A 25,880-nucleotide genomic window follows, 5' to 3' on the forward strand; every position below is an offset into this window, starting at 1 on the left:
CTTTGTATTCAGGACGTGAGGTTCATTTCTTTGCCACATTTTTAGCAGTTCTACTTTAGTGCCTTAATGCAAACAGGATGCATGTTTTGGAATATTTTTTATTCTGTACAGGCTTCCTTCTTTTCCCTATGTCATTTAAGTTAATATTGTGGAGTAACTACAATGTCGTCAATCCATCCTCAGTTTTCTCCTAACACAGCCATTAAAAACTCTGTAACTGTTTTAAATCCCTGAGTGGTTTCGTTCCTCCCCAGCGAGTTAGGAAGGATGCCTGTATCTTTGTCATGATTGGGTGTATTGATAAACCATCCATAGAGTAAATAACCTTGTAAGGATACCATTTCAAAGGAAACACTTTGAAGTTTGTGGAAATGTGAAAGGAATGTAGTAGAATATAACACATTAGATCTGGTAAAAGATAATACAAAGAAAAAAACAACTGTTTGTTTGTTGTACCATCATCTTTGAAATCAAATCAAATGTATTTATATAGCCCTTCTTACATCAGCTGATATCTCAAAGTGCTATACAGAAACCCAGCCTAAAACCCCAAACAGCAAGCAATGCAGGGTGGCTAGGAAAAACTCCCTGGAAAGGCCAAAACCTACGAAGAAACCTAGAGAGGAACCAGGCTATGAGGGGTGGCCAGTCCTCTTCTGGCTGTGCCGGGTGGAGATTATAACAGAACATGGCCAAGATGTTCAAATGTTCATAAATTACCAGCATGGTCAAATAATAATGCAAAAGAAAAGCAATAATGTATTATTCAAGCCCAGTTGTAATTTAGATTTTGGGCACTAGATGGCATGTGGTATGGTATGTGCAAAGTTTTAGACTGATCTGATGAACCATTGCATTTCTGTTCAAATATTTGTATCAAGACTGCGCTGTCTATGTCCGGGGAAATGTTCTTGTTACTTACAACCTCATGCTAATCGCATTAGCCTACGTTGGCTCAACCGTCCCGTGGAAGGGACACCGATTTCAAAGAAGTTTTAATAACTTCACCATGCTCAAAGGGATATTCAATGTCTGCTTTTTATATTCTTACCCATCTACCAATAGGTGCCCTTCTTTGCGAGGCATCGGAAAACCTCCCTTGTTTTTGTGGTTGAATCTGTGCTTGGAATTCACTGCTCAACTGAGGGACCTTACAGATAATTGTATTTTTGGGATACAGAGATTAGATATTTATTTATGACCATGTTAAACACTATTATTGCACACTGACTGAGTCCATGCAACTTATTAAGAACATTTATACTCCTGAATTTATTTAGGCTTGCCATGACATTGTGGTTGAATATTTATTGACTGAAGACATCACAGCTTTTCATTTTTTATTAATTTTTAAAACACTTTAAAAACATAATTCCACTTTGATATTATGGGGTATATAGGCCAGTGACACAAAATATCAATTTAATCAATTCAGGCTATAACATAACATTTGTAAAAAGTCAAGGGGTGTGCCTGGGACAAGCTGTAGCAGGTCCATACTTACACAGAATCCCTCTATTGCTTTCTAGAATGCCATTAATAATATACCCCGCCTATAACTTGCACAACATGTTCATGCTCATTGCTCCATATTATCTGTTTTAAACTTATTTAACGGGTTAAATACCTTAACTTGAAGACATTAAAATGTGTTAATTGTATGTGCGCCACTTAATAAATAAAAGCCAGATAAGGAATGACTGTAACCGCTGAAAGATTTTATTAATTCAGGCTTACCTGATCTTGGCTTCAGACCAAACACTGTGAGGGTGCTGCTGAAATCAGCATTCCGCATCCCCTCCTGCAGACAAAACACATGACAAGTTTATCAGAAAGATAGATCAGACAGTTTAGATATTTGCTTACGTATGTGCTAGTATAATTTGGATGAATGCTATTTTACTGTGCATTTGATTGAATAGCAATTCACACCTCACACTCGTCATTCCCACTGGAGTTTCTTCGGGCACTCTGGCACTTGTACTGTAAGAGAAGACACATCAAGACCGATATTTACTCCATGATCTAGCCTAGAACCTAGTGTAGGCTACTAGCTGAATCCTCTGATATATACTGAACAAAAGTATAAACACAATATGCAAACATTTCAAAGATTTTATTGAGTTACAGTTCATAGAAGGAAATCAGTCAATTGAAATAAATAAATGAGGCCCTATAATTTATGGATTTCATGGGTGGGCCTGTGATGGCATAGGCCCACCAGCTGGGGAGCCAGGCCCAGCCAATCAGAATGAATTTCCCCCCTTCTTTCATTTCAGCTCATGAAACATGGGACCAACACTGTACATGTTGCGTTTATATTTTTGTTCAGTATAGTAGAACACAGCCCTTTGTCGTCTACCTCCCTGGACAGTGTGGGATGTATTTGTTCCAGCCTATGAAAGAAAAGTTGTTAATTTCATACAGTGGGGAAAATGAAACCTTGAGTAATATGTCCAGCCATGTACCAGCCATATTGAGGTATGCATGGGGTAAACACTTGAGCTTGCTCTTGGCATAAGTGCTGCGTCTAAAACAGGGATCATTAAGATTCGGCCCCGGGACAATTTGTTCTTGAGCAGATGGTCAGGTGCCAGAACACAATTACAGATCATTTGTAGACTAAAAATGAACCACAAGAAGCCCAAACTGATATATTTTTGGACTAAAACATAATAATTTCAAACCTTGCTAACATTTTTATACAATCACATATCTCTCTAAATGCGTAGAACAGATTTTCAAAACTAAAATCACTTGGAATTGATTTGCTGGTATTTTTACATTCTTGTATGTCGAACAATAAAACAAATTCAACTTCTTTAGGCAGTCTCACTAAAAACTTCTTTTTTTTATCACCCAGTACCTAGTATGCTGGAAAGCTGCTATTGATGGCCAAGGCCTCAAGTAAGTAAGACTGCATTGTGAAAGTCATGGTTTCATACCTTAAGATAATCTTTCCTCAGATACTTGTTCCTCCTGCGTTCCTCGTTCTGGTTGAGTACGGGTGGAACCTCTGGCCATTTTGGCTCTGTGTCAGACTCTGACTTTAAACTGCCATCGAAAGAGCAGGAAGAGGATGGCTGAAGAAAGACAAAGTTGAAAGGCCAAAGTACTGGACACTGTACTGATCAAATGGCAATGCAATAATGGACAAAAAAACACTTGGCTTAAGCAGCACAAGCCTTCAATATAAATAGATGAAGACTAAAGCCTCCCCTTACATCACTAAAGGTAACGAGGTCACATGCACACCAGTGGAGGCTGCTGAGGGGAGAACAGCTCATAAGAATGGAGCAAATGGAATGGCATCAAACACCTGGAAACCAATTGATACCATTCCACTGATTCCGCTCCAGTCATTACCAAAAGTCCATTCTCCCCAATTAAGGTGCCACCAACCTCCTGTGGTATACACAGACACATCATCACATGCATGATGATGAGGGTGAGAAAAAAAAAGGAATGAATGAAATGGGTGACCTCAGAGAAAGCTGTGTCATCGTCTGTGAAGTCAGGGTCCTTTTCGGAGAAAGACAGAGAGAAAGAAAATAGGAGTGAAACTGACACCTAAACCAAACACCAAACACACACACACGCACCCGCACCCGCACACACTTTAAAAGGGAAACTGAAAATATGACTGTAAATTTGGCAGATGAGATTAATGAGTGAAAAGAAGGAAATGATTGCTAGTATTACATACCTTAAGGGAACATTTTGACACTTGCCATATGGTTAGTGAGAAAGTCCACATTGCAAATGTACGGTCCCTTACTAGACGTCCGACAACGTTTCTAAAATTCGCGAACTCTCTCTGACATTTGGTTTCTGTTTTATAACATTTTCAAATTTTGGTAAATCCCACAAGAGGGCGAATGGAATCATATTGCAAATGTACAAAACATCACCAATCACGACGTGGCCTTATCTCCTTAACGGAAAATATTTCTAAGACGAAACTTGATGAGCATAGATTTGGCGTAATGGGCAGTTGGCCCTGAACAAAAAACCTTAACGGTTTTTGAGTTATGGCCATTTTTCTGGGATTAAAGGTCAAAAATGAAAATAGAGCAATAATTTTTCCGCTTCACGTCAAAGTAAATGATCCTACGGTGTCTATTGTAATTTAAGAGAAATCGTACAATGTAAAATTGTTGATGTTCTAAAATAGTTATTTTTATTTTTATTTATACAGATCCAGTTGCAGCGTGTTCAGACAAATCTTTTTAAAGTGTGCTTCGGAGCGAGATTTCTGTGATTTTCTGAAATAACACACACTCACTAAACCCTCCGTAAATAAGTCAGTTCTTAACGTAAAGACTTAAAACTCAAAATTCTATTCACTTTCAGTTCACTTCCAGCTTCCTGTGCCAACCGGAAGTACCTTTAATTAGGGTCATAGCTGCTGTTTTGAAGGGTTAAAAGGTCTGATCTTTTCAAAACGTTATATGTGTTATTAGGCAACCCTCATGAACTGTAAATCAGTACTTTTTCCCAACAGATGTCAAAGAAAAGCTCTTTCTCACACACACACACACACACACACACACACACACACACACACACACACACACACACACACACACACACACACACACACACACACACAGCAAGGATGGAGTGACAAAGTGCGGTGCTTAAAGACACTCAGAGCCTGCAATGGCATTACAAGAATCTCTAGGCTGTGCCGAGTTCAACGAGATGCCACGCTTGACCGTAGCTCGCTCGGTCTAAACACAGCGACCATGAGAAAAAGTAGGCCCAAAATGAAGCCTGGCCCTAAATGTAATTTGCTTTTGGGTGACAGTGAGAGAACCGTTAAGGTGAGAAGCACAATTCGACCTCAGGTACGTTCCTGAGGTCCTCCCGATCTGTGCAAGCCTAACCTTGACCGCGTAGCATTAACCGTTAAAAGAAGGTGTCTACATCAAACAGTTTTCACTGACTTCTCTCCCCATAGGAATACATTGCCTGCACCCCTAAATTCAACATGAAGCCTATGTGGGTTATGAATGCCGTATGAACCTGTCTTCAATGACAATCCATCAGGCTACTATGAGGTCTACCTGTGTTGATTCTAAGCTTCCTGAAGCAACCGGGAAGTGATTAAATTCACCCTAAAAGTGTTTTGATATACATAACCTGCAATTATGAAAATCACTGCATTCAACCTTGTGTAGATCAGTCAATTATAAACATAAGGACTTAAAACTCAGGATTCTGTAAGAGCCTACCCCAAACAAGATATGTGTTTACTTATAGCTTCCTGTGTCAACTGGAAGTGCCTTAAACTGGTGTCATAGGTGCTGTTTTTAAAACTTCATATGTGTGATTAGGCAACCCTCATGAACTGTAAATCAGTAATTTTTCCCAACAGATGTCAAAGAACAGCTCTCTCACTCACTCACACACACACACACACACACACACACACACACGCGCACACACACACACACACACACACACACACACACACACACACACACACACACACAGCAAGGATGGAGTGACAAAGTGCGGTGCATAAAGACACACAGAGCCTGCAATGGCATTTCCATATTCTCAAGGCCGTGCAGAGTTCAATGAGATGCCCCGCTTGACCGTAGCTCGCTCTGAGTGCAGCGACTGTGAAAAAAGTAGGCCCAAAATGAAGCCTGGCCCTAAATTTAATTCGCTTTTGGGTGACAGTGAGAGAACCGTTAGGGTGAGAAGCACAATTCGACCTCAGGTACGTTCCTGAGGTCCTCCCGATCAGTGCAAGCCTAACCTTGAAAATCAGGGTTTTTTGATCTCACCGATTACAATGACATCTCTCCTTATAGGAATACATTGCCTGCTCCCCTAAATTCAACCTAGAGAGCCTATGTGGGTTAATATTGCCTTATGAACCTGTCTTCGATGACAATCCATCAGGCCACTATGAGGTCTACCTGTGTTGATTCTAAGCTTCCTGAAGCAACCGGAAGTGGTTAAAATCACACTAAAAGGGTTTTTCCATACCCAAACTGATGTTTGATAAAAATAGTGAATTCAACCCTGTGTAAATCAGTCAGTTCTTAACGTATAGACTTAAAACTCAGGATTCTGTAAAAGCATACTTTTACTTTTAGCTGCCTGTGCCAACTTGAAGTGCCATAAATGTTGTCATAGGGGCTGTTTCAAAGGGTTAAAAAAGTCAGATCTTTCCAAAACTTCATATGTGCGATTAGGCAACCCTCATGAACTGTAAAGCAGTAATTTCTCACATAACATTTCCAAGAAAAACTCACACACACACACACAGCTTGGACAGAGGGACACAGTGTGGTGCGTAGAGACAGACAGTGCCTGCAATAGTTACCTTTGTTCAAACTATTAAAGAACCGTCAGACCTAGAGTTCTGAAACTTTAGGAACCTGTTCTAGAGCTCAGAAGGTTCTCGGACCGAGAACCAGCCTCATACATTTGCAATGACTTCAATTAATTTTGACCATTACGAAAATGACGACATTTAGAAAAGTCCCCGAGTCGCAAGACTAGGTGCATTGAAACCGGCTCGGCCCATAGAGAAGGACCCCAACGTTTCTGTCCGATAGCTCATTCAAGGACCCCGTAGCAAGGCATGGAAAAAAGTGGATTTTCAGCACCAATTAAGGTCTTGCTCGGGTACCGAATGACCTATCGAGCCAAAACTTGGGATTCGGGGTCGCCTCAGCTAGGCCTACATATAATGTCAGAACTGGACCTGCAGCTAGAACGTAACTATGTGTTTTACGTTTTTGTTATGGTTTGAACAGAAGTCGATGTGAATTTTGGGCCTGCTCTGAAATATGTGATAGTTGGCTTCTAAACGAGTTGGAAAAGTGGGTGTGGTGTCAGTTTGTATCAGTTTGGTGTCAGAATGACATCTAATTGACTAATGGACAGTGACTTGCTGGCTGACTTTTGTCCATTTGCAATATGTTTAAACAGTGAGGTACCATCACCAAAATGACATTCTGAAATCAACTCCAACGATCGATGGAGAGGAACCAGAAACACTGCCCGGCCATCCTGAGTTCATTGGGCCAGTCAATTTCGCATTCCTGCAGGATTTTTGAGCATGACAAATTTGTGATGGTAAATGCCCATTGAAACATATTGCAAATGCACAGTACATTTGCAATATGATTCAACAGTGAAAAACATCCCCAAATGGACATGATGAAATCAACACAACGAGCGATGGAGAGGAACCACTATCACTGCCCGGCCATCCTGAGTTCATCAGGCCAGTCAATTTTGCATTTCTGCAGTATTTTTGAGCATGACAAATTCGTGATGGTAAATGCACATTGAAACATACTGCAAATGCACAGCCATGCACCTGGTGATTGGAACGGGTTACCAGGAGCACATTTAAAAAAAAAAGGTTTTTAATGCCATTACAGGGTAGAAAGGGGTCCATGGTTGGGTAGGGAGCACCCCCCACACGTTCCCATCCAATAGGGGGCGCCCCTTGTCATTTTGGACGTTTTTCAAAAAATCATAAAAAAACAACAGTCCCACTTCCCCCTCATCATACATGACAAATAGACCATCTAGGTTGATTCATGGCTTAACATAGTGCTATATATCATTTTGGCAGTATAAATGCCTTTTGGACATGGTTCACTGACTTTTGGGTTTGTAAACTGACTGCCATTGATCGTACATGGCAAATGGACACAACATCCTGATTTGGCAATTTCAAGTCTTTCATATTGCATTTGGACATTTCTTATGGCATTTGTCCCCCCCCGCCCCCCACATGCCTTATGGACAAGCATTTTTTTTTGTGATAATCAAATATGACAAAAGTATGTTCATACAGTTCTTACACATGTGTAATTGACTAAAAATCGAAAGAATTTCAGAAAAGAGGGTGATAAGTTTTAGAAAAATTGTTCACATTATCGACTTTTGACTTCCTATGTAATCATATTGCAAATGGACAAAACATATGCCTTAAGCACAAGTATAATATTTTTTTTAATTTTTTATTATGATCATAAAATATGACTAAAGTATGTTGATACAGTTCTTATACATGTGTAATTGACACAAAAATTGAAAGAATTTCAAAAAATGGTCCAGAAAGCACTTAAGGGGGTGCTAAGTTTTTTCAAACTTTTTGCTATTTATGACTTCCTATGAAATCATATTGCAAATGGACAAAACATATGCCTCATGCACAAGTAAAAAATAAATAATAATAATAATAATAAAACTTGACAAAAGTATATTCATACAGTTCTTACACATGTGTAATTGACTAAAAAAATCGAAAGTATTTCGAAAAACGGTCCAGAAAGCACTTTTTTAGGGGGTGATGAGTTTTTTCTAATTTTTTGCTATTTTTGACATTCTATGAAATCATATTGCAAATGGACAAAACATATGCCTCATGCACAAGTAAAAAATAAATAAATAATAATAATAATTAAAACTTGACAAAAGTATATTCATACAGTTCTTACACATGTGTAATTGACTAAAAAAATCAAAAGTATTTCAAAAAACGGTCCAGAAAGCACTTTTTTAGGGGGTGATGAGTTTTTTCTAATTTTTTGCTATTTTTGACTTCCTATGAAATCATATTGCAAATGGACAAAACATATGCCTCATGCACAAGTAAAAAAAAATACAAAAAAAATAAATAAATAAAACTTGACAAAAGTATATTCATACAGTTCTTACACATGTGTAATTGACAAAATAATCCAAAGATTTTTGAAAAACAGCCCAGAAACAACGCCAAATTGAGTGGTATTGGACACCGTGTATATGTTTTGTACAGTGCCAATGACTTCCCATTCATTTTTCTACATTTCAGGGAGGTGTTCCCTTACTTGCACAAATGGAAATAATGAGTTCCTTACCTGCCCACTCAGCACTGACGGTCCACTGCTCCCTTCATCCAGAGAGGCACTGCGAGGGAGACAGGAAAACACACCGACTCACTGTGTCACACATACAAACTTATATTCATGTAAGCCTTATTTACAGTTTACTGGAGAAATTGGCTCATCATTAGAAGGCAGCCAACAATAAATAACACCAGACAGACACAATGGAGTTTTTAAAACTTTAAACACCTTACTCATCATCATCATACAGTATGATTTGTGCCTACTCATATTCTTTTAATTACTCATCGTAATAACTACACTATGACAACATCCTATAACATCAGTCATGGGGCCAGTTTCAACAGAGCATGAATGGACCATGCTTTTTAGTCCATGACTAAACTTGGTTAGTTTTATGCAACCGAACCATGGTCTCGTTGATACGGTATACAGTAGTCACCTGTCAGAGCAGAGTGAGGGGCAGAAGTCATGTGTTTAGGCAGAGCTGTGCTGTACGTACGTACCTGCGGATGGCCTGGCAGGGGGACCTCTGTTTGCTGCTGGAGCTGCCAGAGTGACTGAGGAACCTGGACAGGTAAACAGAGGATGCAATAAGGCCAGAGGAGGTGTGGTATATGGTCAATATACCACGGCTAAGGGCTGTTCTTAAGCACGATGCAAAGTGGTGCCTGGACACAGCCCTTAGCTGTGGTATATTACCACAACTCCCGAGGTGCCTTATTGCTATTATAAACTGCTTACCAAAGTAATTAGAGCCGTAAGACTCCTGAACACCTAATCAAATGGCTACCCAGACTATTTGCATCCCCCCCCCTCTTTTACACCGCTGCTACTCTCTGTTGTTGTCATCTATGCATAGATAACTCTACCTACATGTACATATTACCTCAACTAACAGGTGCCCCCGCACATTGACTCTGTACCGGTACCCCCTGTATATAGTCTCACTATTGTTATTTTACTGCTGCTCTTTAATTACTTGTTACTTTTATTTATTATTCTTGTCCATATTTTTTTTTTACTGCATTGTTGGTTAATGACTTGTAAGTAAGCATTTCACTGTAAGGTCTACCTACATCTGTTGTATTCGGCGCATGTGACTAATAACATTTGATTTGATTTGAATAAATGTTGTCATACCCGTGGTATACGCAGTGGTGGAAAAATAACTCAATTGTCATAACTTAAAGATACCTTAATGGAAAATTACTCAAGTAAAAGTGAGTCACCCAGTAAAATACTACTTGAGTAAAAGTCCAAGTATTTGGTTTAAAATATATTTTAGTCTCAAAAGTCAATCAAATTGCTAAAATGTACTTAAGTACCAAAAGTATAAACCATTTCAAATTCCTTATATTAGCAAACTAGATGGCACCATTTTCTTTCTTTTGTTTATTGACGGATAGCCAGGGGCACATTCCAACAGTCAGACACCATTTACAAACATAGTATTTGTGTTTAGTGCGTCTGCCAGATCAGAGGCAGTAGGGATCCCCAGGGATGTTCTCTTGATGAGTGTGTGAATTTGACAATTTTCCTGTCAAAATGTAACAGGTACTTTTGGGTGTCAGGGAAAATGTATGGAGTAAAAAGCACATAATTTTCACGAGAAATGTAGTGAAATAAAAGTTAGGTAAAGTACAGATACCCCCAAAAACAACTTAAGAGGTAATTTAAAGTATTTTACTTAAGTACTTTACACCACTGGGTATACAGTCTGATATACCAACTGTGGTATATCAGACTGTATACCCAGTGGTGTAAAATACTTAAGGACTTAAAGACTCGAACCACCCAGTTCATAAGTAAGGATTAGTATAATTTCTCTTTTTTTTTTTGCAGGCACAATGTGTTCAGACGGTCATGGTATGGTATGGGTTCAGGTGGATTTAAGACCTGGAGACCAACAAATAATATCTCTAATGCAGTGTTTCTTCATTTTGGTCCCGTTTTTGCCTTATTACACACCTGGTTCAAGTAAATCAAAACTTGACTTCATGACTGAGGTGATCCTTTGAATCAGCTGTGTAGTGCTAGGGCAAAAACTAAAATGTGTGTCTGCAGGACCGTAATTAATAAACACTGCTCTAATGGTGTACATGTCATCTCACAATAAGACAAAAATGTGTTATTTCAGGCACAGAAACATTTCAAAACAATTTAACACGCGCCACCTGAGTCTTGCATACTGTACATATATCCCCCTCCTTTAGCTTTCAAAATCTCACTCTGTCACACATACAGTACCAGTCAAACGTTTGGACACACCTACTCATTCAAGGGTTTTTCTTTACTTGTACTATTTTCCACATTGTTGAATAGTAGTGAAGATATCAAAACTATGAAATAACACATATGGAATCATGTAGTAACCAAAAAAGTGTTAAACGAATCAAAATATATTTTAGATTTTAGAGTCTTCAAAGTAGCCACCCTTTGCTTTGATGACAGCTTTGCACACTCTTGGCATTCTCTCAACCATCTTCATGAGGTAGTCACCTGGAATGAATTTCAATTAACAGATGTGTCTTGTTAAAAGTTATTTTGTGGAATTTCCTTCTTCCTGTGTTGTGACAAGGTAGGGGTGGTATACAGAAAATAGCCCTATTTGTTAAAAGACCAAGTCCATATTATGGCAAAAACAGCTCAAATAAGCAAAGAGAAAAGACAGTCTATCATTACTTTAAGACATGAAAGTCAGTTAATGCGGAACATTTCAAGAACTTTGGAAGTTTCTTTATGAGCAGTCACAAAAACCATGAAGCGCTCTGATGAAACTGGCTCTCGTGAGGACCGCCACAGGAAAGGAAGACCCAGAGTTACCTCTGCTGCAGAATATACGTTCATTAGAGTTACCAGCCTCAGAAAATGCAGCCCAAATAAATGCTTCACAGAGTTCAAGTAACAAACACATCAACTGTTCAGAGGAGACTGCGTGAATCAGGCCTTCATGGTTGAATTGCTGCAAAGAAACCACTACTGAAGGACACCAATAAGAAGAGACTTGCTTGGGTCAAGAAACACAAGCAATGGACATTAGACCAGTGGAAATCTGTCCTTTGGTCTGATGACTCCAAATCCAACCTCTGTGTCTTTGAGAGATGCGAGTAGGTCAACTGATGATCTCTGCATGTGTGATTCCCACCATTAAGAATGGAGGACGAGGTGTGATGGTGTGGGGGTGCTTTGCTGGTGACACTGTCAGTGATTTATTTAGAATTCAAGGCACACTTAACCAGCATGGCTACCACAGCATCCTGCAGCGATACGCCATCCCATCTGTTTTGCGCTTAGTGGGACTATTATTTGTTTTTCAATAGAACAATGACCCAACACACCTCCAGGCTGTGTAAGGGCTATTTGACCAAGAAGGAGAGTGATGGAGTGCTGCATCAGATGACCTGTCCTCCACAATCACCTGAACTCAACCCAATTGAGATGGTTTGGTATGAGTTGGACTGCAGAATGAAGGAAAAGCAGCCAACAAGTGCTCAGGATATGTAGGAACTCCTTCAGGGAAAAAGCATTCCAGGTGAAGCTGGTTAAGAGAATGCCAAAAGTGTGAAAAGCTGTCATCAAGGCAAAAGGTAGCTGGGAATACTTTGAAGAATGTCAAATATAAAATATAGTTTGATTTGTTTAACACCTTTTTGGTTACTACATGATTCCATGTGTTATTTCATAGTTTTGATGTCTTCACTATTATTCAACAATGTAAAAAATAGTTTTAAAAAATAAAGAAAAACCCTTGAATGAGTAGGTGTGTCCAAACTTTTGACTGGTACTGTATCTCTCTCTCTACCTGTGTGCTCGGCCGGCAACCCTCCTTCGATGAATTAGACTCTCTGCTCTACAAATTAAGGACCGTCGTCTAGTAGCCACACATCATGTGTGCATCAATCAGGTCCAAGGAAGTGGCGAGGTTGTGGAGCAGGAGATGGATGAAGCAGGGAGGGAAGACGAGGAGAGAATGGGGGAACAAATGACGGGGAGGGTTGTTAAATGCAGAGTGAGAAGAGAGATAGTTAGAGCGTGGTGATGGAGTAACTTCAGGAGAGAAAGGAGCAGTAAAATGTCTGGAAATCACCTAAGGTCTGCCTATACAATGGACAAAATGCAGAGAATATAGAATAACCCAATACAAAATAAATGATAACATGTACTTTTCACATATCACCTGCTGTCTACAACAGCTATGGCTGGCACTCACTGACTACTGGTTGTAAGTAAGCTACACTGAACAAAAATATAAAATGCAACATTAAACAATTTCAAAGATTTTACCAAGTTACAGTTCATTTAAGGAAATCAGTCCACTGAAATAAATTCATTAGGCCATAATCTATGGACTTCACATGACTGGGAATACAGATATGCATTCGATGGTCACAGATATCTTTAAAAAAGTAGGGCCGTGGATCAGAAAAAAACAGTCAGTATCTGGTGTGACCACCATTTGCCTCATGCAGCACATCTTTGCATAAAGTTGATCAGGCTGTAGATTGTCCCACTCCTCTTCAATGGCTGTGCAAAGTTGTTGGATATTGATGGGAACTGGAACACAATGTCGTAAACAATCAAGAGCACCCCAAACATGCTCAATGGGTGACATGTCTAGTGAGTATGCGAGCCATGGAAGAACTGGGACATTTTCAACTTCCAGGAATTGTGTACAGATCCTTACGATATGGGGCTGTGCATTATCATGCTGAAGCATGAGTTGATGGCGGCAGATGAATGGCACGACTATGGGCCTCAGGATCTTGTCACGGTATCTCTGTGTATTAAAATTTCCATCGATAAAATGCAATTGCGTTCGTTGTCCGTAGCTTATGCCTGACCATACCATAACCCCACCACCGCCATGGGGCACTCTGTTCACAACACTGACATCAGCAAACCGCTCGCCCACACAACGCCATCTGACCGGTACAGTTGAAACCAGGATTCAGCAGTCAAGAGCACACATCTCCAGCATGCCAGTGACCATTGAAGGTGAGCATTTGTCCACTGAAGCCGCACTGCAGTCTGGTCAAGACCATACATGTATACATGTGGTCTGCGGTTGTGACGCCGGTTGGATGTACTGCCGAATTCCTTAAAATTACGTTGGAGGCGGCTTATGGTAGAAAAATTTACATTCAGTTCTCTGGCAACAGCTCCGGTGGACATTCCTGCAGCCAGCATGCCAATTGCATGCTCCCTCATGGGACCAACACTTTACATGTTGCATTTATATTTTTTGTTCAGTATACAATGCATTTGGAAAGTATTCAGACCCCTTGACTTTTTACACATTTTGTTACGTTACAGCCTTATTCTAAAATGAATTCAATAATTTTCCCCCTCATCAATCTACACACAATACCCAATAATGACAAAGCAAAAACAGTTGTTGTTTTTTTACATTTTTGAAGATTTATTACAAATTAAAAACTGAAATATGACATTTACATAAGTATTCAGACCCTTTACTCAGTACAGCCTCGAGTCTTCTTGGGTATGACGCTACAAGCTTGGCACACCTGTATTGCAAACTAGTGAGGGTCCAAAAAGGTGACACTTTTTTTTGCACGGAAACATGCAAAAAATCCCTGCTAGGGGGAAATGCAGGGTAACTAATTAAACAAAGAATATGATCTACATGATCACATAATCAGTTTGTGTGTAAAATAAAGTGTTTAAGCTAACTCGCAGCTAAAAAATGAAAATAAAGCAATCCAATGTTATTTGTTGCCTTGACTTTACTGCAAATGACACTCAAGTCTTGAGAAAAAAACTATCCACTAATATTGCAGTTACCATGACAGCCTTTATAATAGACCGCTTGTGACCACACACATCCAAATATTGCACTTGGCAAAAAAACATCTTAAAGTAGAAATAGAATGAAACAAACAGGCATTCTATTTTTGCTCTATTATAGTGGCCACTATAGTCGACATAGATCAAGCGCACAAGGCTACATGAGTGCAAAAATAACGTTCACCGGATAAAAATAATAATATTCCCCCCTCACTCACACACAAGTGTTACTGTCAAATTCAACACAACAAAAGCAGTATCTTTGGGCTACACATTATTATATTGTACACTTTCTGCCTGTGGACATCGGTTCTACAACGTGCCAGTAGAGCATGATACCCTTTGTTGGCATAATTGATCACTTTCAGGCAGAGTACACCTGGCATACTCCTTTTTATATCCACTGTATTGAAAAAGTTAGAAAGAGGGAACGTGTGTGGCGTTCCTTTCACCTCTACGGTGACATCCAGCTTAAACCAGGCCCAGCTCCACTTCATCCCTGTATCCACTTGCTTAATACTGTAATGACCTAACTAGATCATAATGGAACAATTGTCCAGACAGAGGATTGTATTTTACGAATTGAGTGTTTATTAACCCAACTTCACACAGGCTACTGTTTGGCTGTAGCCCACGCCAAATAAACAAAGGATACTCCACAAACCAACCGTGAGCTTCTCTTGTGGAGCCCAGACGTAAGAGAAAGAACAATGGCTAAACCTGGTCTTAACTTCCAATGCTCCAACCCCCCTCCATGCCACTCCGCCAACCACCAGGATGCCCGGCATCAGAACATTCCAGGCATTCCCATGATTGGCAGATAGCAGGTTGATTGGCATGTCGGACACCCCGAACACTGGATACTGGTAAGTACAACACAACCAACTAATTGCCTAAACCATAACACACTGTGCGGGTTGCTACAATACTTAATTAATAACCTCTTTGGGCTGAGATCCCGCTAACGGGATCGATATGACAACAGCCAGTGAAAGTGCAGGGCATCAAATACAAAACAGAAATTCCATAATTAAAATTCCTCAAACATACAAGAATTTTACACCATTTTAAAGATACCATTCTTGTTAATCCCATCACAGTGTCCGATTTCAAAAAGGCTTTACGACGAAAGCAAACCAAACGATTATGTTAGGTCAGAGCCAAGTCACAGAAAAACACAGCCATTTTTCCAGCCAAAAAGAGGAGTCACAAAAAGCAGAAATAGAGATAAATGAATCACTAACCTTTGATGATCTTCATCAGATGACACTCATAGGACTTCATGTTACACAATACATATATGTTTTGTTCGATAAAGTTCATATTTATATAAAAAAATCTCAGTATACATTGGCGCGTTACGTTCAGTAGTTCCAAAACATCCGGTGATTTTGCAGAGAGCCACATCAATTTACAGAAATACTCATAATAAACATTGATAAAAGATACATCTATTATACACGGAATTATAGATTCACTTCTCCTTAATGCAACCGCTGTCAGATTTCAAAAAAGCTTTACCAAAAAAGCACACCATGCAATTATCTGAGTACGGCGCTCAGAGACCAAAACAACCCAAACAGATATCCGCCATGTTGTGTAGTCAACAGAAGTCAGAAATAGCATTATAAATATTCACTTACCTTTGATGATCTTCATCAGAATGCACTCCCAGGAATCCCAGTTCCACAATAAATGTTTGTTTTGTTCGATAATGTCCATCATTTATGTCCAAATACCTCCTTTTTGTTTGCACGTTTAGCCCAGTAATCCAAATTCATGACGCGTGATCACTAGAAGCAGAAGAAAAGTCAAAAAGTACCGTTACAGTCCGTAGAAACATGTCAAGCGATGTATAGAATCAATCTGTAGGATGTTTTTAACATAAATCTTCAATAATGTTCCAACCGGAGAATTCCTTTGTCTTCAGAAATGCAATGGAACTCAAGCTAACTCTCACGTGAATGAGCGTGGCCAGCATGTGGCTCTCTGGCAGACCTCTGACTCATTCCCCTCTCATTTGCCCCCACTTCACAGTAGATGCATCAAACAAGGTTCTACAGACTGTTGACATCTAGTGGAAGCCTTAGGAAGTGCAATTTGACCCCATAGACACTGTGCATTCGATAGGGAATGAGTTGAAAAACTACAAACCTCAGATTTCCCACTTCCTGGTTGGATTTTTCCTCAGGTTTTGGCCTGCCATATGAGTTCTGTTATACTCACAGACATCATTCAAACAGTTTTAGAAACTTCAGAGTGTTTTCTATCCATATCTACTAATACTATGCATATATTAGCAACTGGGCCTGAGTAGCAGACAGTTTACTCCGGGCACCTTATTCATCCAAGCTACTCAATACTTCCCCCAGCCATAACAAGTTTTTAACAAGCAACGCCTCATTTTCACCTAATTCTCTCATTCTGAAAATTAACCACAGACTTTAGAGGGAAAACATCAGTTCACAGATAGCAGTTATTTCTTTAGCTAGTTAACATTTCACACAGATTGCCAGGGTCCAGTAAACAACTAACGTAATGCGTTATAACTTGAGGAACGGCAAGGAGTCGTACACCAGTTAATACTATAGCGAATTGGTTAGGTTAACGTTACTAACGTTAGCGCATCTGATGTTGTAGCTGTCTGACTTTATTAGCCAGCTAACTTTCACACCATGAACTCAATTATTTGATCAGTTATGTTGGCTAACGTTGCTCAATATTTCTCTGGTTAGCTAACGGAGAATTCCGTTAGCTAGCAAGATACTTAACAATGCTAACAATACTTGTTCCACCACACTTTCCACCTCACCTCAAACTTTGCAAATGCCAGTTGTTTTTAGGTTACAGCTCATTAAGTACGCTTCATCACCTTCTCGTCCCCGTCTCCGTGGTCAGGCTTCTCACCTACCTCTTCATTATCTTTCAGGGGACCCGCTGCTATAACTGGCAAACTGCCATTCCACTCTCCTGCTGTCTTCCCAGAGTGCGCGCTGATGCTGTAACTAGCAATTTGGTTGTCTCTTCTCTCTTCAGTCGCGTGCTGCATTCTGTTGTTATGTGGACGATTGGCTGAGCTTTGGATACAGCCAGCATTGCTCCAAATGCATATAACTCCCAAACATTTCTCAACGTATCTACACAAATCACGTAGGTCACCTATTTTGGATTCAAAACAGCGAATTTTGCTGAAAGGTGACTAGTTTGCATCCCTGGTATCTGGGGAGTTCATCCCATTCTTCTCTGCAGATCCTCTCAAGCTCTATCAGGTTGGATGGGGAGCGTCGCTGCACAGATATTTTCAGGTCTCTCCATAGATGTTAAATCGGGTTTGAGTCCAGGCTCTGGCTGGGCCACTCAAGGACATTCAGAGACATGTCCCGAAGCAACTCCTGCGTTGTCTTGGCTGTGAGCTTAGGGTCGTTGTCCCGTTGGAAGGTAAAGCTTCGCCGCAGTTTGAGGTCCTGAGCGCTCTGGAGCAGGTTATCATCAAGGATTTCTCTATACTTTGCTCCGTTCATCTTTCCCTCGATCCTGACTAGTCTCCCAGTCCCTGCCACTGAAAAACATCCACACTGCAGGGATGGTGTCACGTTTCCTCCAGACGTGATGCTTGGCATTCAGGCCAAAGAGTTCAATCTTGGTTTCTTCAGACCAGAGAATCTTGTTTCTCATGGTCTGAGAGTCCTTTAGGTACCTTCTGGAAAACTCTAAGCGGACTGTCATGTGCCTTTTACTGAGGAGTGGCTTCTGTCTGGCAACTCTACCATAAATGCCTGATCGGTGGAGTGATGCAGAGATGGTTGTCCTTCTGGAAGGTTCTCCCATCTCCACATAGAAACTCTGGAGCTCTGTCAGAGTGATCATCGGGTTCTTGGTGACCTCGGTGACCATGGCCCTTCTCCCCCGATTGCTAAGTTTGGCCGGATGGCCAGCTCTAGGAAGAGTCTTGGTGGTTTCAAACTTCTTCCATTTAAGAATGATGGAGGCCACTGTGTTCTTGGGGATCTTCAATGCTGCATAAATGTTTTGGTACCCTTCACCAGATCTGTACCTTGACACAATCCTGTCTCTGACCTCTACGAATAATACCTTTGACCTCATGGCTTGGTTTTTGCTCTGACATGCACTGTCAACTGTGGGACCTTATATAGACAGGTGTGTGCCTTTCCAAATCATGTCAAATCAATTGAATTTACCACAGGTGGACTCCAATCAAGTTGTAGAAACATCTCAAGGATGACCAATGGAAACAGGATACACCGAAGTTCAATTTCTGGTCTAATAGCAAAGGGTCTGAATACTTATGTAAATAAGGTATTTCTGTTTTTGCTCTGTCATTATGGGGTATTGTGTGTAGATTGATGCAACAAAAACAATAATTTAATCAATTTTAGAATATGGCTGTAACGTAACAAAATGGGGAAAAAGTCAAGGGGCCTGGAAACTTTACGAATGCACTGTAATAACTGTGGTTAGAGCCCAACAATTAGTCAGAAACTCATAACTGTCAGGGGTTGTAAATCAAGTCCTTATTGTCACTGCCCAACATTCTGGGAAACTGAAAAGAAGAGTCCCTCCCCTTCCCAACCCTCTCCTCCAAGAACATCCCAGGACCTTCCTGCCCTTGCAGTGAAGATAGGTCAAGGGTAGAGAGAGGGAGCAGAGGTGGGATGGGGAAGCTGTGCTCAGCAGTGGTGTGGAGGACATAGAGATATGGGGCTAGGGGCAGGGCAGAGCTAAGCAGTGGTGTGGAGGACATAGAGATATGGGGCTAGGGGCAGAGCAGAGCTAAGCAGTAGTGTGGAGGACATAGAGATATGGGGCTAGGGGCAGGGCAGAGCTAAGCAGTGGCGTGGAGGACATAGAGATATGGGGCTAGGGGCAGGGCAGAGCTAAGCAGTAGTGTGGAGGACATAGTGATATGGGGCTAGGGGCAGAGCAGAGCTAAGCAGTAGTGTGGAGGACATAGAGATATGGGGCTAGGGCCAGGGCAGAGCTAAGCAGTGGTGTGGAGGACATAGAGATATGGGGCTAGGGGCAGGGCAGAGCTAAGCAGTAGTGTGGAGGACATAGAGATATGGGGCTAGGGGCAGGGCAGAGCTAAGCAGTAGTGTGGAGGACATAGAGATATGGGGCTAGGGGCAGGGCAGAGCTAAGCAGTAGTGTGGAGGACATAGAGATATGGGGCAGGGCAGAGCTAAGCAGTGGTGTGGAGGACATAGAGATATGGGGCTAGGGGCAGAGCAGAGCTAAGCAGTGGTGTGGAGGACATAGATATATGGGGCTAGGGCCAGGGCAGAGCTAAGCAGTGGTGTGGAGGACAGAAGTTGTCTACACTTGACACTTACATGAGACTTCTGTCAGAATACGAAGCTTGCATTGAAAACACGAGTCTAGACGCACAAAAGTCACTTTGTGGTCTGATTGTGTTCAGATCTGTCTGAACAGTTGGTCAGGGATGCATTGTGTGCTGATTTCTCCTCAGCCTGGATGCAAGAGAGATACAGTATGGGGCTAGGGTAGGGTAGAGCTCAGGGTGAGGTGATGTCAGAGAGGAGTGGCAGGGGTCAGAGCTCAGCCTCTTACCTGTTCTGTTGCTCCTGCTGCAGGAGCTGGACAGCGATCTTCCTCAGGTCCAGCACTTCCTTCAGCTCATCCTCATCCTCCTCAACTAGCTGATCTTTTTCAGAGCTGCAGGAAACAGGGACATAGCAATTCAGTTTGAAGCCAAAACCTATGCCAACTATGCTCCCTATAATAGCATTAACTAAGTGTGTGACTCTACTATAGTGGCAGCTATCCAACAACATAACCTTCTCAGCATGTCTACTGTCTGGGCCTGTTATTATATTATGTCACTTCTGCTATCATCTACAGCTGCTAATTATCAACTACAGTACATTAACTAGTGTTGTAAATTAGTTATTTAAGGAGACAGATAGATCAATATGATTTCAGTTCAAACTTATAGAAGTTCAAAGGTGAATTTTCTTCTGTTCCTCCTTTCTTCTGTCTATTCAAGTGTAGTGAAGACTTACCCAGACTCCTCTTTCCAGTTCTCCTTATCTTTGCTTTGGTGTGACTTGTTAAGAACCTTCTCCAATTCCTGACACACAGAACAAAAAGTAAACTCAATAAAATCATGTTATTTTTATTTAACCTTTATTTAACTAGGCAAGTCAGTTAAGAACAAATTCTTATTTACAATGACGGCCTAACCCAACCAAACCCTAACCCGGACGATGCTGGGCTGCCGCCCTTTGTGACTCCCAATCACGGCCGGTTGTGATACAGCCTGGAATCGAACCAGGGTCTGTAGTGACGCCTCTAGCACTGAGATGCAGTGCCTTAGACCGCTGCGACACTCAGGAGCCCATAAACAGATATGTAAAAGTAAAATCCCCACACTCTTATCCAAGTTCAATTACAACACATTTCATTTGAACTTCAAGCTGTGTGCTTTGGCTGATTCCACAGGTTTCCAGCCCCAAAAAAACTAACGAGACGATCTGTTGGCTTTATTCAATCAAGTTTATGGCATTTGAAGCATTTGACTCAATGAAAGATAAGATTAGTTTAAAGCTTGTACCAAAACCTCCCATTCTTCAGAGCTAACAGTGGAAAAGAACAGGCACTAATTGGACACACTAGCTCACCCAGGGATAGCTCAACAGTGGAAGACTAGTGTAGTTAATGGTGTACTGTAGTGGTCATACAGCTCTCTATGGATCCCTGTTGATGTACCTTTATACATGAGATGTAGGGTCCACTCTGCTGCCCGTCTGACAGGGCAGCATCTTCCTCTGCGTTGGGCTCGATGAAGTCAAAGGGTACCTGATCTACGGGAGCAACACACCAGGTTGAACCTCAGACTAATGTGCTTGTTGCCAGTTGAGCCCATCAATGCTCAAACCGTTTTTTTCCCAAACAGTCAAATCCACTGCATCCAAACAGGTCTTACCTTTGCCTGAGTCCATCTTGGTGAGGAGAGAGAGGGCTTCGGTGCGGGCCGTCTCTGAGACCTGAGAGTGCAGGCTGATGGTGTCATCGTCAGAGGGCTAGAGGAAGAGAGGGAGAAGGAAGAGGAGGAAGCTCAGTGTTAAAGTGAGCATAAAGCATAGAGTTCAGGTCTACTGAACATGTCTGCAGAAGAACTGCAGTGTCAGGATCAACGAGCCATGGTTGGACGCACAACAGTCCTCAGTACAATCTAGGCCTCAGTTCAGCCTGACTACAGTGGGTGAACTCTGACCTCTGTCGCAGACAGTCTTTTATCCCCGTTGTCACTGCCGATACCCGAGTCAGGAGCATGGTTCTTACTGGGGTAAAAATCCTCCATGCTGCAGAGACATATAAAGGGATAGTCAGTAATAAACAGTCAGACAGTTTTGATTCAGACACATTCATGACAATTTTGTAAGCACATCAAAATATGTAGAGACCTGTGTCTTTAATCTTCAAATATGTCATACCAGTTGTCATTACAGTTTTATGGCACATACTGCATATTCATGTCATTCATGATGCATATGGTCAATGGTCTTGTCTGTAGTATACTTAAGCAATGAGGCCAGAGGGGGTATGGTATATGACCAATATACCACAGCTAAGGGATGTTGTTATGCACGAAGCAATGCGGAGTGCCTGGATACAGCCCTTAGTCGTGGAATATTGGCCATATACCACAAACCCCAGAGGTGCCTTATTGCTATTATAAACTGGTTACCAACATAATTAGAGTAGTAAAAATAAATGTTTTGTCATACCTGTGTTATTGGTTGTCAGCCGATTGGCATTCAGGGCTCAAACCACCCAGTTTATAAATATAATTATGATATGATATAAGAGTGTGTACCTGTCTGTGAGAGGCTGGGGAAGGCAGCGTTTGCCCAGAGAAGGGAGGTCCAGAGAGTCAGGCTTCTTATCCATCCTACAAGCCTGGATGTTCAGGTACTTAAAGATGTGCACCTTGCCCTTCAGGCAGATCTGAAACACACAAATACAAAGTGCATGAAGTATATATCCAAGTGCTGAAATGAAGTGCCCAAGTGTTCATTCAAGCAGAAATGAAATCATGCTGCCCACTAGATGGTGCAACTGTTCCTCAGAGACCATTATGTGTATATCTTGGTATATCATGAAAACTGTCACAGCTAGGGGGAGTTGTTTCTAGGCATGATGCCAAGCTGAGGTTAACCTGTGTTAAATCGTCGGCACCCCATACCTGATACACATCGAGATGGCTGTGGATAATCCCATGCAGTGCCAAAATGGCATTTACAGCATAAACTACCACAGATGTTGCCACAAACTCTCACTCACACACTCTCACACTCACACACTCTCACTCACACCTACCTGTGCAGGTGGGGACTGCATAGGGTTGTTGTCGAGGATGATGTGCTGCAGCTGCCTGAGTCTCCTGTAGACAGGAGGGATCTCTGTGATTTTATTGCAGGAGAAGTCCAGTCTGATGAGTGGCAGGTCAGCCAGCTCTGGGGAGAGACAAAGAAAGAAAGCACAAGAGGCATGTGTTTGGATATAGAATAAGGAGAGAGATTACCCTCAGACCAGGGGAGAGGACATAGACAGCTACCTACACTCAGACCAGGAGAGAGGACGTAGACAGCTACCTACCCTCAGACCAGGGGAGAGGATGTAGACAGCTACCTACCCAGCTACCTACCCTCAGACCAGGGGAGAGGACATAGACAGCTACCTACCCTCAGACCAGGGGAGAGGACATAGACAGCTACCTACCCTCAGACCAGGGGAGAGGACATAGACAGCTACCTACCCTCAGACCAGGGGAGAGGACATAGACAGCTACCTACCCTCAGACCAGGGGAGAGGACATAGACAGCTACCTACCCTCAGACCAGGGGAGAGGACATAGACAGCTACCTACCCTCAGACCAGGGGAGAGGACATAGACAGCTACCTACCCTCAGACCAGGGGAGAGGACATAGACAGCTACCTACCCTCAGACCAGGGGAGAGGACGTAGACAGCTACCTACCCTCAGACTAGGGGAGAGGACGTAGACAGCTACCTACCCTCAGACCAGGGGAGAGGACGTAGACAGCTACCTACCCTCAGACCAGGGGAGAGGACATAGACAGCTACCTACCCTCAGACCAGGGGAGAGGACATAGACAGCTACCTACCCTCAGACCAGGGGAGAGGACGCAGACAGCTACCTACCCTCAGACCAGGGGAGAGGACATAGACAGCTACCTACCCTCAGACCAGGGGAGAGGACATAGACAGCCACCTACCCTCAGACCAGGGGAGAGGATGTAGACAGCTACCTACCCTCAGACCAGGGGAGAGGACGTAGACAGCTACCTACCCTCAGACCAGGGGAGAGGACATAGACAGCTACCTACCCTCAGACCAGGGGAGAGGACATAGACAGCTACCTACCTCAGACCAGGGGAGAGGACATAGACAGCTACCTACCCTCAGACCAGGGGAGAGGACATAGACAGCCACCTACCCTCAGACCAGGATGTAGACAGCTACCTACCCTCAGACCAGGGGAGAGGACGTAGACAGCTACCTACCCTCAGACCAGGGGAGAGGACATAGACAGCTACCTACCCTCAGACCAGGGGAGAGGACATAGACAGCTACCTACCTCAGACCAGGGGAGAGGACGTAGACAGCTACCTACCCTCAGACCAGGGGAGAGGACATAGACAGCTACCTACCCTCAGACCAGGGGAGAGGACGTAGACAGCTACCTACCCTCAGACCAGGGGAGAGGACATAGACAGCTACCTACCCTCAGACCAGGGGAAAGGACATAGACAGCTACCTACCCTCAGACCAGGGGAGAGGACGTAGACAGCTACCTACCCTCAGACCAGGGGAGAGGACATAGACAGCTACCTACCCTCAGACCAGGGGAGAGGACATAGACAGCTACCTACCCTCAGACCAGGGGAGAGGACATAGACAGCTACCTACCCTCAGACCAGGGGAGAGGACATAGACAGCTACCTACCCTCAGACCAGGGGAGAGGACATAGACAGCTACCTACCCTCAGACCAGGGGAGAGGACATAGACAGCTACCTACCCTCAGACCAGGGGAGAGGACATAGACAGCTACCTACCCTCAGACCAGGGGAGAGGACGTAGACAGCTACCTACCCTCAGACTAGGGGAGAGGACGTAGACAGCTACCTACCCTCAGACCAGGGGAGAGGACGTAGACAGCTACCTACCCTCAGACCAGGGGAGAGGACATAGACAGCTACCTACCCTCAGACCAGGGGAGAGGACATAGACAGCTACCTACCCTCAGACCAGGGGAGAGGACGCAGACAGCTACCTACCCTCAGACCAGGGGAGAGGACATAGACAGCTACCTACCCTCAGACCAGGGGAGAGGACATAGACAGCCACCTACCCTCAGACCAGGGGAGAGGATGTAGACAGCTACCTACCCTCAGACCAGGTGAGAGGACGTAGACAGCTACCTACCCTCAGACCAGGGGAGAGGACATAGACAGCTACCTACCCTCAGACCAGGGGAGAGGACATAGACAGCTACCTACCTCAGACCAGGGGAGAGGACATAGACAGCTACCTACCCTCAGACCAGGGGAGAGGACATAGACAGCCACCTACCCTCAGACCAGGATGTAGACAGCTACCTACCCTCAGACCAGGGGAGAGGACGTAGACAGCTACCTACCCTCAGACCAGGGGAGAGGACATAGACAGCTACCTACCCTCAGACCAGGGGAGAGGACATAGACAGCTACCTACCTCAGACCAGGGGAGAGGACGTAGACAGCTACCTACCCTCAGACCAGGGGAGAGGACATAGACAGCTACCTACCCTCAGACCAGGGGAGAGGACGTAGACAGCTACCTACCCTCAGACCAGGGGAGAGGACATAGACAGCTACCTACCCTCAGACCAGGGGAAAGGACATAGACAGCTACCTACCCTCAGACCAGGGGAGAGGACGTAGACAGCTACCTACCCTCAGACCAGGGGAGAGGACATAGACAGCTACCTACCTCAGACCAGGGGAGAGGACATAGACAGCTACCTACCCTCAGACCAGGGGAGAGGACATAGACAGCTACCTACCCTCAGACCAGGGGAGAGGACATAGACAGCTACCTACCCTCAGACCAGGGGAGAGGACATAGACAGCTACCTACCCTCAGACCAGGGGAG

General features: G+C 42.9%; 1 protein-coding gene across 4 annotated transcripts in view; it reads right to left on the reverse strand.

Annotated features, from left to right (window-relative positions):
* The window catches only part of LOC109873884 (leucine-rich repeat and calponin homology domain-containing protein 2-like), a 90,088-nt gene that overhangs the window by 24,853 nt on the left and 39,355 nt on the right, over nucleotides 1–25,880 (reverse strand). For 2 of the 4 annotated variants that reach the window (XM_031809221.1, XM_031809224.1), the window contains exons 5-18: nucleotides 23,040–23,176; nucleotides 22,537–22,667; nucleotides 21,934–22,021; nucleotides 21,643–21,739; nucleotides 21,426–21,520; nucleotides 20,720–20,787; nucleotides 20,268–20,372; nucleotides 12,676–12,744; nucleotides 9,377–9,439; nucleotides 8,883–8,931; nucleotides 3,484–3,522; nucleotides 2,946–3,083; nucleotides 1,933–1,983; nucleotides 1,738–1,801 (exon numbers count right to left, since the gene is read on the reverse strand). In XM_031809221.1, the coding sequence (XP_031665081.1) occupies nucleotides 1,738–1,801; nucleotides 1,933–1,983; nucleotides 2,946–3,083; nucleotides 3,484–3,522; nucleotides 8,883–8,931; nucleotides 9,377–9,439; nucleotides 12,676–12,744; nucleotides 20,268–20,372; nucleotides 20,720–20,787; nucleotides 21,426–21,520; nucleotides 21,643–21,739; nucleotides 21,934–22,021; nucleotides 22,537–22,667; nucleotides 23,040–23,176 (1,194 nt within the window). The remainder of the gene's footprint in view (nucleotides 1–1,737; nucleotides 1,802–1,932; nucleotides 1,984–2,945; nucleotides 3,084–3,483; nucleotides 3,523–8,882; nucleotides 8,932–9,376; nucleotides 9,440–12,675; nucleotides 12,745–20,267; nucleotides 20,373–20,719; nucleotides 20,788–21,425; nucleotides 21,521–21,642; nucleotides 21,740–21,933; nucleotides 22,022–22,536; nucleotides 22,668–23,039; nucleotides 23,177–25,880) is intronic. The other 2 variants (XM_031809223.1, XM_031809222.1) reach the window with 2 other exon arrangements.

This window comes from Oncorhynchus kisutch, linkage group LG29, assembly GCF_002021735.2.
Source record: "Oncorhynchus kisutch isolate 150728-3 linkage group LG29, Okis_V2, whole genome shotgun sequence".
NCBI classification, from domain to species: domain Eukaryota; kingdom Metazoa; phylum Chordata; class Actinopteri; order Salmoniformes; family Salmonidae; genus Oncorhynchus; species Oncorhynchus kisutch.